Source organism: Pelophylax lessonae (genome assembly GCF_965119305.1).
Source record: "Pelophylax lessonae genome assembly, chromosome: 4".
NCBI classification, from domain to species: Eukaryota; Metazoa; Chordata; class Amphibia; order Anura; family Ranidae; genus Pelophylax; species Pelophylax lessonae.
In genome coordinates this window covers 660,416,108-660,431,659 of record NC_138771.1, presented here as the reverse complement: position 1 = coordinate 660,431,659, position 15,552 = coordinate 660,416,108, and the positions used below count along the sequence as shown (strand labels likewise).

At 45.3% G+C, this 15,552-nt stretch overlaps 1 protein-coding gene across 1 annotated transcript in view; it reads right to left on the bottom strand.

Moving 5' to 3' along the window:
* LOC309553987 (asialoglycoprotein receptor 2-like) overlaps positions 1-995 on the bottom strand; it is a gene marked incomplete at both ends in the record, with an annotated part of 32,656 nt that extends 31,661 nt beyond the window's left edge. Inside the window, one exon of the mRNA XM_082255507.1 lies at positions 926-995. Coding sequence (XP_082111633.1) covers positions 926-995 — 70 coding nt within the window. The remainder of the gene's footprint in view (positions 1-925) is intronic.
* Positions 996-15,552: the final 14,557 nt, after the last annotated feature.

The window sequence follows — 15,552 nt, the reverse complement described above, 5'->3', positions numbered from 1 at the left end:
ATCAGACGGGAGATAGAGAGATACAAAGTAACATTGTTTATAAACATTGATAAGACGGGAGATAGAGAAATACAAAGTAACATTGTTTATAAACATTGATCAGACAGGAGATAGAGAGATACAAAGTAACATTGTTTGTAAACATTGATCAGACGGGAGATAGAGAGATACAAAGTAACATTGTTTATAAACATTGATCAGACAAGAGATAGAGAGATACAAAGTAACATTGTTTATAAACATTGATCAGACGGGAGATAGAGAGATACAAAGTAACATTGTTTATAAACATTGATCAGACGGGAGATAGAGAGATACAAAGTAACATTGTTTATAAACATTGATCAGACGGGAGATAGAGAGATACAAAGTAACATTGTTTATAAACATTGATCAGACGGGAGATAGAGAGATACAAAGTAACATTGTTTATAAACATTGATCAGACTCAGAGATAGAGAGATACAAGGTAACATTGTTTATAAACATTGATCAGACGGGAGATAGAGAAAAACAAAGTAACATTGTTTATAAATATTGATCAGACAGGAGATAGAGAGATACAAAGTAACATTGTTTATAAACATTGATCAGACAGGAGATAGAGAGATGCAAAGTAACATTGTTTATAAACATTGATCAGACAGGAGATAGAGAGATGCAAAGTAACATTGTTTATAAACATTGATCAGACAGGAGATAGAGAGATGCAAAGTAACATTGTTTATAAACATTGATCAGACGGGAGATAGAGAGATACAAAGTCACCAATTAATGGTTGCAGCGGTTCACTAGGTGGAAGTCTAGTCATACACATAGCAGCACATTAGTAGTTTCATTGCAATTCACAGCCAATAACTATTTCATTTTTTTCTATATCAATGACAAAGAGAACAAAGACAGTAATTCTAATACTGATACTCACAGTGCAAAACCAGACCGGTAAGGAGGAGCAATAGAAGGAACATCATGACCAGGAGAATCACCAGGACCATCATAACCCGATGCCATGTAGTCTTCACCTCTGGAGTGATCATAGACAGGAGAATAAGTCTGCATGTGTGTGGGGTGCTCACCAATCATCCATAGTAATATCTCCTCTATATAAACCCATTCATGGCTACAGTAGATCCACACCCAATCACTAAAATATCACGCACTTTACCCAGATTTGTCCCCTTAATGACCACTGACCAGGCCATTTTTGCGATTCAGCACTGCGTTACTTTAACGGACAATTTTGCAGTCTTGCAACGCTGTACCCAAATAAAATCGATGTCTTTTTTTCCCCACAAATAGAGCTTTCATTTGGTGGTATTTGATCACCTGCGCAAATTTATTTTTTTTTGCGCTATAAACAAAAAAAGAGCGACAATTCTGAAAAAATTAATACATATATTTCACATTCTGCTATAAAACATTCCCAATAAAAAAAAAAAAAAGGTAAAAATCTAATTTTTTTCATCATTTTAGGCCAATTTTTATTCTGCTACATATTTTTTTGGTTAAACAAAATCTCAATAAGCGTATTTTGATCGGTTTGCGCAAAAGTTATCGCGTCTACACACCAGGGGAAAGATTTATGTCATTTTTATTTATTTTCTTACTAGTAATGCGTTTTTTAGCGGGACTGCGACATTGCGGTGGACATATTGGACCCCTAACTGACATATTTGACACTTTTGGGGGGTCCAGTGACATTACTACAGTAATCAGTGCTACAAATATGCACTGTCACTGTACTAATTACACTGGCAGGGAAGGGGTTAACCCAGTGGTGATCAAAGAGTTAAATGTGAGCCTAGAGGGTGTTTTCTAACTGTGGGGGGATGGGCTTATGGAATCAACACAGAGACCTGTGATCCTAAATAGAAGGAACACAGGAGCCCTGTGTTGATTGCTGACAGAACAACGGTCTGCTGTGTTTACAAGAGCAGACCGCCGTTCTGTGTCCATGGGGAGCGTTCGCAGGTCCGCAGAGTCGCTAGCCCCACAGATCAGCTTTCCCGCTGGTGACTGGGCTAGGGCCCCCACGATCGCTTCCGCAAAGCGGAATGTCATGTCACTAATTTTGTTCTTTTAAATTTGTAATAAAGCTATACATGTTTTTTACATAGTGGTTTACTTGCTTGCATTCTTTCAACCTACATATGCCGATATAGTCCCGCTTTTTCTGTCCTCTCTTGGATTTGTGTTTTATCAGGTCCAAAGTCAGCGCAGCCCTCTAGCAGAAAATTCTAGAGCACTTCATGGTTCCCTCTACTGACTAGTCTTATGGAGATGTTGATTTCATTTTCCAGCAGGACTTGGCACCGCCCACATTGCCAAAACTACCAATATCTGGTCACATGATCATGATATCACTGTGCTTGATTGGCCAGCAAACTCGCCTGACCTAAACCCCATAGAGAATCTGTAGGGTATTGTCAAAAGGAAGATGAGAGACACCAGACCCAACAATGCAGATGATCTGAAGGCCACTATCAAAGCAACCTGGGCTTCCATAACACCTCAGCAGTGCCACAGGCTGATCGCCTCCATGCCAAACCGCATTGATGCAGTAATTCATGCAAAAGGAGCCCCGACCAAGTATTGAGTGCATCCTATACTGTACATAGGCAGCAGTGCTTTAAGTGGCCCAAAAGAAGTGCCGGTACTCTATTATAGCCTATAAATTTTGTCGCCATCCCCACCCCACATCAGGGTCCCCACAGAGCACCACCCCCCTGGCCTGGGCTGGGACTCCGGAGCAGGGGGACTCACTGGTGGTGACTGGTCTGGCTCTGGAGTGGGAAATATTCTTGAGGGGGGGCAATTGAGGGCGCAGATGTCCAAAATGAGCGTACTGGTATGCTAAGGCGCACGGAGAGGTGGCGGTATGCTCAAGAGTAGAGTTGAGCGGACACCTGGATGTCCGTGTTCGGCGGGTTCGGCCGAACTTTAAAAAAAAGTCCGGGTCCCTGTCCCGGACTTTTGCCGAACTTTTCCCGGACACCGAACCCCATTGAAGTCAATGGGGACCCGAACTTTCAGGCACTAAAATGGCTCTAAAACACCAATGGAAAGGGCTAGAGTGCTGCAAATGGCAGCAAAACGTAGTTAAGAGCATGGCAAGTGCTCTGCAAACAAATGTGGATAGGGAAATAACTTAAAACAACAAAAAAAAAAAAACAGAAAAATAAAACAATGTTCTTCATCTCTGAAGGACGAGGCCCATATGGAGTAGGAGGGAGGTTGAGGTGGTGGTGGATGTGGCGGTCTCATAGGCGTGCGCACAGGGTGTGCCGGATGTGCCTGGGCACACCCTAATCACCTAGGGCACATAGCATTATCGCTCTGTTTGCCAGTGAGGAGATGGGAAAGATCTCCCTCGGACCTGCTCTGCTCTATTTCTCTTTGCCAGCAGGGAGAGTAATGTATCGGGGCCATGTACATGTAGGCAAACACATGCATGTGTATTTCAACTTTGGGGTGCACACCCTAATGCAATAGGCTGCGCACACCTATGGGCGGTGTAGGTGGAAGCGGCGGTGGAGGAGGACCAGGGCCGGATTAAGAGCATCATGGGCTTGGTGCTGAGAATTTTGAAGGGCCCAGAGGAGGAAGGGTGCAGCCATGCATGCCTAATTCAACATGGGATGCTGTCTCTGAAGCCCATAAACACATCCATGCATCAGCAACTGTCCCTCCTTGTCCGGCCTTCACGCTGTGTGGGGAGGTTCTGAGGGTGCTGCCTGGGGAAGCGAGCATAGAAGCCAGACTTCTGTGTTTACAAGTGACAGAAGAGCGGAAACAGTGAATATGGCCAACCCGGGGCCTATATAAAAGGTAGGGGCCTGGAGCTGCAGCTCCAATAGCCCCTACGTTAATCTGGCCCTGAGGAGGACGAGGTAGCCAACACTGCTTCTTTTCACAAATTTTAAATGAGGGTACACCCCAAAAGAGTGAGAAAGAGCAAAAATGGAACAATGGCTGGGTAAGGTCGGTATCCATCGCTATTCTGCACAAGGTACGGAAAAGTCCCGTGGGATCCATGCCTGGTTCATTTTAATGAACGTGAGCTTGTCCACATTGTCTCTGGACAGGCGGCTGCGCTTGTCTGTGATAACGCCCCCAGCCGTGCTAAATACCCGTTCAGATAATACACTGGCTGCAGGGCATGCCAGCACCTCCAAGGCGTAAAGGGCAAGCTCAGGCCATGTGCCCAACTTGGAGACCCAGAAGTTGAAGGGGGCAGACCCCTCATTCACTACATGTAGGCGTGTGCACACATACTGCTCCACCATGTTGGTGAAATGCTGCCTCCTGCTAAGAGGTTCCATATGAGCTGCTGGTGCTGCTGTTTGTTGTGGCGTGCTGACAAAGCTTTTCCACATTTCGGCCATGCTAACCCTGCCTTCTGAGGTGCTGGCGGTGCCCTGGTTGCGTTGGCGACCTCTTCCTCCTCCTCCTCCTCCTCCTCTGCCTTGTGCTTCCACTGTGGCCCCGCTGTCAGGTGGGAATGCCAGCAGCATCGCGTCTACCAGCGTGCGCTTGTACTCGCGCATCTTGCGATCGCGCTCCAGTGAGTGAATTAAGGACGGTACGTTGTCCTTGTAAAGGGGATCCAGCAGCGTGGCCACCCAGTAATCAGCACAAGTTAGAATGTGGGCAACTCGGCGGTCGTTGTGGAGACACTGCAGCATGTAATCGCTCATGTGTGCCAGGCTGCCCAGAGGCAACGAAAGGCTGTCCTCTGCTGGAGGTGTATCGTCCGTGTCCTCTGTATCCCCCCAGCCACTCACCAGTGATGGCCATGAGCTGGCCTGGGTGCCACCCTGCTGTGAACATGCTTCCATCTCCTCCTCCAGCTCCTCCTCCTCATCCTCCAGAACTGTGCCCCTGCTGGACAATTGTGTCCCTGGCGTTTGTGGGTGCAGGAACCCACCCTCGGAGCCCCTTGCGAATGACTGCCCTGAAAGCCTTGGAAATGTTACCTCTTCATCCTCCTCCTCATCCTGTGCCACATCCTCTTCCATCATCGCCCAAATTGTTTTTTCAAGGAGGCATAGAAGTGGGATAGTTAAGCTGAGAACGGCGTCATCGGCACTGGCCATGTTGGTGGAGTACTCAAAACAGCGCAACAAGGCACACAGGTCTCACATGGAGGCCCAGTTATTGGTGGTGAAGTGGTGCTGTTTCGCAGAGCGACTCACGCGTGCGTGCTGCAGCTGAAACTCCACTATGGCCTGCTGCTGCTCGCACAGTCTTTGCAGCATGTGCAAGGTGGAGTTCCAGCTTGTGGGCACGTCACATATGAGGCGGTGAGCGGGAAGGCCGAAGTTACACTGCAGCGCTGACAGGCGAGCAGCAGCAGGGTGAGAACGCCGAAAGTGCGCACAGATGGCCCGCACTTTCTGCAGCAGCTCTGACATATCGGGGTAGTTTTTAAGGAACCTCTGCACCACCAAATTCAGCACATGCGACAGGCAAGGGATGTGCGTCAAACCGGCTAGGCCCAGAGCTACTATGAAATTTCGCCCTTTATGGCACACCACCAGGCCGGGCTTGAGGCTCGCTGGCAGCAACCACTCATTTGTCTGCTGTTCCATGCTCCTCCACAACTCCTGCGCGGTGTGTGGTTTTTTCCCCCAAACAGGCAAGTTTTAAAACTGCCTGCTGTCGTTTACCCCTGGCCGTGCTGAAGTTGGTGGTGAAGGTGTTACGCTGTCCGGATGAGGAGGCGGTAGAGGATGAGGAAGCAGAGTAGGAGGAGTTAGGAACAGGAGGCAAACTGAAGCGCCCTGCAATCCTCGGTGGTGGAAGGACATGCGCCAAATTGCTATCCATCTCAGGCCCATCCGCCACTGCATTTACCCAGTGTGCCGTTAGGGAGATATAACGCCCCTGACCGTGCTTACTGGTCCACGTATCGGTAGTTAGGTGGACCTTGCCACAGATGGCGTTGCGCAGTGCACACCTGATTTTTCCCCCACTTGGTTGTGCAGGGAAGTGATGGCTTGCCTGGAAAAGTAGTGGCGGCTGGGCACGACGTACTGTGGGACAGCCACCGACATAAGGTTTTTAAAACTGTGCGTCTCCACCAGACAGAATGACAGCATTTCAAAGGCCAAGAATTTTGAAATACTGGCATTCAGGGCCAGGGATCGCGGGTGGGTAGGGGGGTACTTCCTCTTCCTCTCAAGTGTTTGGGAGATGGAAGGCTTAATGCTTTCACGGGACATTGTGGAGATGGTTGGTGACCCAGGTGGTGGTGTTGCTGACAGATCCTCTGTTTGCGGGATGGCAGGTGCCGGTATCACTACAGATGTGGCTGGAGCGGCCGAGACTGCAGCAGAAGAGGAAGCAGGATGAGCCAGAGACATTTTTTGGTTTTGAAGGTGTCTACTCCACTGCAGCTCGTGCTTTGCACTTAGATGCCTGATCATGCAGGTTGTGCTCAGGTTGAGAAGGTTTATGCCTCGCTTCAGGCTCTGATTGCACAGGGTGCAAACCACTCGTGTCCTGTCATCAGCACATTTTCTAAAGAACTTCCACGCTAGAGAACTCCTTTGAGCTGACTTTGGTGCGCTCGTTCCCTTGCTGCATTGGGCAGTAGCAGGCGTAGTGTCTAGGGCACGGCCGCTCCGCTTCTGCACCCTGCTCCCTCTTCTGCTGTGCTGGTGGCTCTGTGCGACCACCGCCTCTTCCTCCAAACTACTCAGGTCACCTGCATGACGTTCATTCCATGTGGGGTCGAGGACCTCATCGTCCTCCACATCATCTTCCACCCAGTCTTCACCCCTGCCCTCCTTGTCGGTCTCCACAATTCTGAACACCACAGCAGTTGGCACCTGCGTTTCGTCATCATCGGAGACGTGCTGCGATGGTCCTTGCATGTACTCATCTTGAGAAATAAGTGGTTGGACATTGCTGCACTCAATCTCTTCCACTTCTGGGGCAGGGCTAGGTGGATGGCCCTGGGAAACCCTGCTGACAGAGTCCTCAAAAAGAACAAGAGACTGCTGTATGGATTGGGGCTCAGACTGCTTGCCTGATTTCCAAGGGGGTGAGGTGAAAGACGGTTGGACATTGGCTGCAGGTGCCAACTCTGACCTTTCTGCAGTAGACTGGGTGGGAGACAATGTGAAGGAACTGGAGGCACTGTCAGCAACCCAATCTACTATCGCCTGTACTTCTTCAGGCCTCATCACGTCTAGAGGCGCATTATGCCCTACCAAATACTGCTGCAGGTTCTGTCGCCTACTCACACTTGTGGAAGGTATTTCACTTGTGCGTGTAGCTGGCACAGATTGACCACGTCCTCTCCTTGCAACAGGAGCTCTACCAGCAGCACCACGACCCAGGCCACGGCCCCTATTTGACGGTCTCCTCATATTTCTGTAATTTATGATCTTGCCCTAGAAAGGTGTTTATTGAATAGCGGAACAAAACAACAACAGTATCGCACGGGTGTATCTGACAGTCAAATATGCAAACTATGCTGCAATTTAATGTTTTTTACCCCAAAAGGGTGTATATTGAATAGCGGAATAGGAAAAAGGATAAAAAAATGGTGTATATCACACGTACAAACACGGACTAGGCCCCGATTAAAATTTTTTGTACCCTAAAGGGAGGATGAGGAAGAGGAGTAGGAGGAGTTGGGAAAAGGAGGCAAACTGAAGCGCCCTGCAATCCTTGGCAGTGGAAGGAGATGCGCCAAACAAATTTAAAAGGTGTATCTCACACGTACTGATACAGACTATGCCGTAATTTAATTTTCTTACACTCCAAAAGGGTGTATATTGAATAGCGGAATAGGAAAAATGTTATAATACGGTGTATCTCACACGTACAAACACAGACTAGGCCCCGATTACAAATTTTTGTACCCTAAAGGCAGGATGAGGAAGAGGAGTAGGAGGAGTTGGGAACAGGAGGCAAACTGAAGCGCCCTGCAATCCTCGGCGGTAGAAGGAGATGCGCCAAACAAATTTAAAAAGGTGTATCTCACATGTACCGATACAGACTATCCCGCAATTTAATTTTTTACACTCAAACAGGGTGTATATTGAATAGCGGAATATGACAAATTTTACAAAACGGTGTATCTCACACGTACAAACACAAACTAGGCCCCGATTACAATTTTTTGTACCCTAAAGGCAGGATTAGGAAGAGGAGTAGGAGGAGTTGGGAACAGGAGCAAAACTGAAGCGCCCTGCAATCCTCGGCGGTAGAAGGAGATGCGCCAAACAAATTTAAAAAGGTGTATCTCACATGTACCGATACAGACTATCCCGCAATTTAATTTTTTACACTCAAACAGGGTGTATATTGAATAGCGGAATAGGACAAATTTTACAAAACTGTGTATCTCACACGTACAAACACGGACTAGGCCCCGATTAAAATTTTTTGTACCCTAAAGGGAGGATGAGGAAGAGGAGTAGGAGGAGTTGGGAACAGGAGGCAAACTGAAGCGCCCTGCAATCCTTGGCGGTGGAAGGAGATGCGCCAAACAAATTTAAAAGACAAAAGAAATTGGCCCACGGGACTTTGTATGAGGTACGTGTTTGGTGGCTAAAGAAATTTGAAATACACAATTGATAAAAGCAATACAATTTTATTGCATATATAAATGCACAGGTTGTAGAAATACAAATGATTGCATGTGCTCAATGGCGCATGCTTTAGCTCAAAGGCTGTAATATACATAGTATTCAACACAGGCAATATAAAATCAACAATTGACAGATAACTTGGTGTGGCCACTCATTTACAGGCATAGTATGGATGAGATAGTATGGCATTGGAATAATACTTTAAGATCTGACGCGTTTCGGGAGCACTATCTCCCTTCTTCAGAGATCAGTATATTCGGAATATCTATAAAAAGAACACTTTAATTTAGATATGCAATACCATTAAGATTGGGTTAAAAAGTCCAATGATGAGTATGAATACTCACAACTCCATGAGAATTAAATGGGAAATTGGATTCCCATGACCCTCTTTCACACTACACTAACACCTGTTCCCTCCACTTCTTGGTGTTTTCTTCTCCCTGGCTCATGTTTATCTATTGGGAATTTTTCCCTCACCAGCCCTTCCCATCCCACACATATTATGCTTGGTATCTTCAATTGGCAACAATTGTTACCCTTTATCATTACAAAAATTATATATATTCACATGTATTAGGTTGGGAGGTGCTACTTCCGCATTGATATATCTACCACTTACCTACCATGGACCCCCATATCGGACTGTCACATTTGGGATCCTTCAGCTCCCGGGTTAGACACAAGACGCCATTGCCACAAGGAAATCCAATTTCCCATTTAATTCTCATGGAGTTGTGAGTATTCATACTCATCATTGGACTTTTTAACCCAATCTTAATGGTATTGCATATCTAAATTAAAGTGTTCTTTTTATAGATATTCCGAATATACTGATCTCTGAAGAAGGGAGATAGTGCTCCCGAAACGCGTCAGATCTTAAAGTATTATTCCAATGCCATACTATCTCATCCATACTATGCCTGTAAATGAGTGGCCACACCAAGTTATCTGTCAATTGTTGATTTTATATTGCCTGTGTTGAATACTATGTATATTACAGCCTTTGAGCTAAAGCATGCGCCATTGAGCACATGCAATCATTTGTATTTCTACAACCTGTGCATTTATATATGCAATAAAATTGTATTGCTTTTATCAATTGTGTATTTCAAATTTCTTTAGCCACCAAACACGTACCTCATACAAAGTCCCGTGGGCCAATTTCTTTTGTTTGTATATATTTTGGGATGGAGGAGTGTTTCGGTGGGAACCAGATCATTGCCCCTTTTGCATTTATATTCGGGTGGAAGACACCCACTGTGCCCTTTAATGATCTGGTTTCCCTTTTGGCTGGAAATTTCATCTTGGTGCCCCTCTTTCTTTTAGCAAGTTTATTCCAATCAATCTATTTCCTTCACACGTTATACATTACCATGTATTGAGATCAATCTATGTTATGCATTATACCCAATTTGACACAAATATGTTTCCCATGTTGGTGGATGGCTGAAGTTCTAGCCCCGGGAGCTGCGATGTACAAAGAGGGCATCTTCTTTCCCTTGCTGTCCCCGCTCCTCCCCTTTCTTGGGACGAGCGGGTCCACCCGTACATCGGCGTCATGCCGCACCTCCAGCGCTGTGCGTCAGTGATCCACTGACGTCACCACGCTGTATGCGTGCCATTACATCTACGGGACGGAGAGGTCCGCCCCTGAGCGTTCCTTTCCTCCACGAGATCACAGATGCTGCGGCTCTGTTTTGATCTCTTCCAACCCGCTGCATGACGTTAGGGTCCCATCTGTGCTGCCGTCCCTGGATCCAATTGGTAGGTTCACCACTGCACTTTTCTCTCACTATCTCATTCTGATCTATTTTATCCTCTCACTCACTCCCTTTGGGTCAGCTGCCTCACAATTCCTTTCAGCTATTCACCACTTCCTTGTTCATCCCTGACCCTCTTTCACACTACACTAACACCTGTTCCCTCCACTTCTTGGTGTTTTCTTCTCCCTGGCTCATGTTTATCTATTGGGAATTTTTCCCTCACCAGCCCTTCCCATCCCACACATATTATGCTTGGTATCTTCAATTGGCAACAATTGTTACCCTTTATCATTACAAAAATTATATATATTCACATGTATTAGGTTGGGAGGTGCTACTTCCGCATTGATATATCTACCACTTACCTACCATGGACCCCCATATCGGACTGTCACATTTGGGATCCTTCAGCTCCCGGGTTAGACACAAGACGCCATTGCCACAAGGAAATCCAATTTCCCATTTAATTCTCATGGAGTTGTGAGTATTCATACTCATCATTGGACTTTTTAACCCAATCTTAATGGTATTGCATATCTAAATTAAAGTGTTCTTTTTATAGATATTCCGAATATACTGATCTCTGAAGAAGGGAGATAGTGCTCCCGAAACGCGTCAGATCTTAAAGTATTATTCCAATGCCATACTATCTCATCCATACTATGCCTGTAAATGAGTGGCCACACCAAGTTATCTGTCAATTGTTGATTTTATATTGCCTGTGTTGAATACTATGTATATTACAGCCTTTGAGCTAAAGCATGCGCCATTGAGCACATGCAATCATTTGTATTTCTACAACCTGTGCATTTATATATGCAATAAAATTGTATTGCTTTTATCAATTGTGTATTTCAAATTTCTTTAGCCACCAAACACGTACCTCATACAAAGTCCCGTGGGCCAATTTCTTTTGTTTGTATATATTTTGGGATGGAGGAGTGTTTCGGTGGGAACCAGATCATTGCCCCTTTAACAAATTTAAAAGGTGTATCTCACACGTACTGATACAGACTATGCCGTAATTTAATTTTCTTACACTCCAAAAGGGTGTATATTGAATAGCGGAATAGGAAAAATGTTATAATACGGTGTATCTCACACGTACAAACACAGACTAGGCCCCGATTACAATTTTTTGTACCCTAAAGGCAGGATTAGGAAGAGGAGTAGGAGGAGTTGGGAACAGGAGCAAAACTGAAGCGCCCTGCAATCCTCGGCGGTAGAAGGAGATGCGCCAAACAAATTTAAAAAGGTGTATCTCACATGTACCGATACAGACTATCCCGCAATTTAATTTTTTACACTCAAACAGGGTGTATATTGAATAGCGGAATAGGACAAATTTTACAAAACGGTGTATCTCACACGTACAAACACAATCTAGGCCCTGATTACAATTTTTTGTATCCTAAAGGCAGGATGAGGAGTAGCAGGAGTTTGGAAAAGGCAGGAGGCAGACTGAAGCACCCTCAAATCCTCGGCAGTATGAGATGTGCCCCAAAAATTGGAAAGGTGTATCTCACACGTACCGACACAGACTATCCCGCAATTTAATTGTTTATACCCAAAGGTTTTAAATAAATAGCGGAATAGAAAATATGATTAAAAAAAGTGTATGTATCTCACACGTACAGAACCACACTAGGCTCCAATTACTACTGTTTGTACCCCTAAAGGCAGGATGAGGAGTAGGAGGAGTTTGGAACAGGCAGCACCCTCAAATCTTCAGAAGTATGAGATGAACCCCAAAAACTTGGAAAGGTGGATCTCACACATACCAACACAGACTATCCCGCAATTTAATTGATCCCCAAAGGTTTTTATTGAATAGCGGAATAGGAAATATGATCAAAAAAAGTGTATGTATCTCACACGTACAGAAGCACACTAGGCCCCAATTACTATTGTTTGTACCCCTAAAGGCAGGATGAGGAGTAGGAGGAGTTTGGAACAGGCAGCACCCTCAAATCTTCAGAAGTATGAGATGAACCCCAAAAACTTGGAAAGGTGGATCTCACACGTACCAACGCAGACTATTCCGCAATTTAACTGATCCCCAAAGGTTTTTATTGAGTAGCGGAATAGAAAATATGATCAAAAAAAGTGTATGTATCTCACACGTACAGAAGCACACTAGGCCCCAATTACTATTGTTTGTACCCCTAAAAGGCTGGATTAGGAGTAGGAGGAGTATGGAACAGGCAGCACCCTCAAATCTTCAGAAGTATGAGATGAACCCCAAAAACCCCAAATATCATTCAGCTCTGCTGCAGGCCACAATTTAATTTTTTTTAACCCAAGGCTGTATATTGAATAGTGGAATAGAAAAAAAGTGTATGATTTTTGAAACCACTCAATAATAGCACATGTGAACTGAACACAGCAGTGTATGATCAGTCACTCAGCACAGCACAGCTGAAGGAAAAAGGCTGCACACAGTGACTGATAGAAAAATACTTTTCTCCCTCCTCCTCAGTGGGCAAAAAAGATTGTGTTCACTGCACCCCAAAAAGATTGTGTTCACTGCACCCCAAAAAGATTGTGTTCACTGCACCCCAAAAAGATTGTGTTCACAGCAGCCCACACACAGCAAAATGGATGTGGACCACTGACACCATCTCCTATCCCACCCCACACAGCAATATCGATTGTAGTTTGTAGAACACACTGTCTGACCCTAAAAATCAGCAGACTCTCTCCCTAAAAGGATTGATAAGATGATGATCGTAGATCGGGTGACTGCAAACCCCACCCCACACAGCAATATCGATTGTAGTTTGTAGAACACACTGACCCTAAAAATCAGCAGCAGCCTCGCCCTAAAATGCCTACAACTCGCCCTGCCTAACACACTCCGACCTGTCCCTCAATTCTATCCGGACACAAATGTTTTTTTTTTCCTGTCTGTCCCTAATCAGCAGCCAGCACGTTGATGTGTGCTCTGTCCCTGAACTAAACAGCAGAATGACGCCGCAGCGGCGCTGCCTCGCACTTATAAAGACTTGGTCACATGCTTCAGACGGCCAATCACAGCTACTAATACATTTGTAGGCATGGCTGGGATGGCTTAGGCACACCAGTTAAACGCTTGTTGATTGGCTGTTGAAAGCCCGCCATGAAAAGCGCGCCAATGCATGCAAAACCCGGAAATAAAACGACCGAACACGGATTTTTACCCGAATATACAGTAAAGTTTTCGGATCCATGTTCGGGTAACAAAAATCCAATTATTCGGTACGAACACGAATAATACAGTCCGTGTTCGCTCAACACTACTCAAGAGCCATATTTGGAAGTGGCGGTACTGAGTACCAGTGCATACCGGCCCACTTAAAGCACTGATGGCCAGACTTTTCACTAAGCCAACATTTCTGTATTAAAAATCCTTTTTTTTTATTGTTTTTATGTAATATTCTAATTTTCTGACAAACTGAATTTTGGGGTGTCACTCGCTGTAAGCCATAATCATCGAAATGAAAAGAAGGAAATACTTGAAATATATCACTCTGTGTGTAACACATCTATAGAAAATATATGAGTTTCACTTTTTGAATTGAATTCATGAAATAAATAAACTTTTTGATGATATTCTAATTTTATGAGATGCACTTGTAAATCAGCTCTATAACTGGTTCCATCAAAAAAGATACTAAGGGGTCTATTTATTAAATATTTGCTGGACTCAGAATTCACCCAGCCAGAAAGAATTATCCCGGCATTTTGTCTAATAGGGATGAGCCGACTATTTGACTATTTGGTCGGTTCACACCGAACTTCGGATGTTCGGGTATTTGAACAATGCACAAACTACTCCTTGGATTGGCCCCTGGCGTGGCGGGAGATGTAAACATAGAAACATAGAAACATAGAATGTGTCGGCAGATAAGAACCATTTGGCCCATCTAGTCTGCCCAATATATCTGAATCCTATGAATAGTCCCTGGCCCTATCTTATATGAAGGATAGCCTTATGCCTATCCCATGCATGCTTAAACTCCTTCACTGTATTTGCAGCTACCACTTCTGCAGGAAGGTTATTCCATGCATCCACTACTCTCTCAGTAAAGTAATACTTCCTCATATTACTTTTAAACCTTTGCCCCTCTAATTTAAAACTGTGTCCTCTTGTGGTAGTTTTTCTTCTTTTAAATATGCTCTCCTCCTTTACCGAGTTGATTCCCTTTATGTATTTAAAAGTTTCTATCATATCCCCTCTGTCTCTTCTTTCTTCCAAGCTATACATGTTAAGGTCCTTTAACCTTTCCTGGTAAGTTTTTTCCTGCAATCCATGTACTAGTTTAGTAACTCTTCTCTGAACTCTCTCTAGAGTATCTATATCCTTCTGGAGATATGGCCTCCAGTACTGCGCACAATACTCCAAGTGAGGTCTCACCAGTGTTCTGTACAACGGCATAAGCACTATATAGAAGGGGTATTTCCACCTTGTCTTTGTATGACAGCTTCCCACTGTCACTGGAGGAAGTGTTGGGCGCTTGCACCTGTGGTGTTCCTAGAAACTGCTGATGTCACTGGGAAATCCTGCCCCTTTTTAACCACTTTACCCCCGCTCACTGTGCCTCTACTGCGGCACAGTGGCTCGTTCCCGTCCAGCGGCGTAGACCTACGTCGCTGGGCTCCTCCCCTTGTGGGCGGCGCTCGCGCGCCGCCAGAGGCTCACTCCTGCTGTATTCAGTCACAGCGGGAGTCGGGCAAGGGGAGGAGCGGCGGTGATCACCGCAGCTCTACCCCGATCGTCAGGGATCGAGTGTGGAGATCCGCCAGCTTGTGTAAACAAAGCGGGCGGATCTCCTAAGTGACAGACAGTGACAGATTGCAGGGTTCAGCATAGCTCAACCTGCGATCTGTCCCTGTGTCACTCAGTCCCCTCCCCCCCCCACACGTTAGTAAGCACCAGGCATACATTAACCCCTCCCTCTCCAAGAAAATTAACCCCTTCCCTGCCAGTGTCATGTTTACAGTAACAGTGCATATTTATGGCACTGATTACTGTAGAAATGTCACTGGTACCCCCAAAAGTGTCAAAAAAGTCAGTCAAGGGTCCGATCTGTCTGCCGCAATGTCGCAGTCCCGCAAAAAAAAATCGCAGATCGCCGCCATTACTCGTTAAAAAAAAACACCAAAAATGACAAAAATCTTTCCCTTAGTTAGTAAACGCA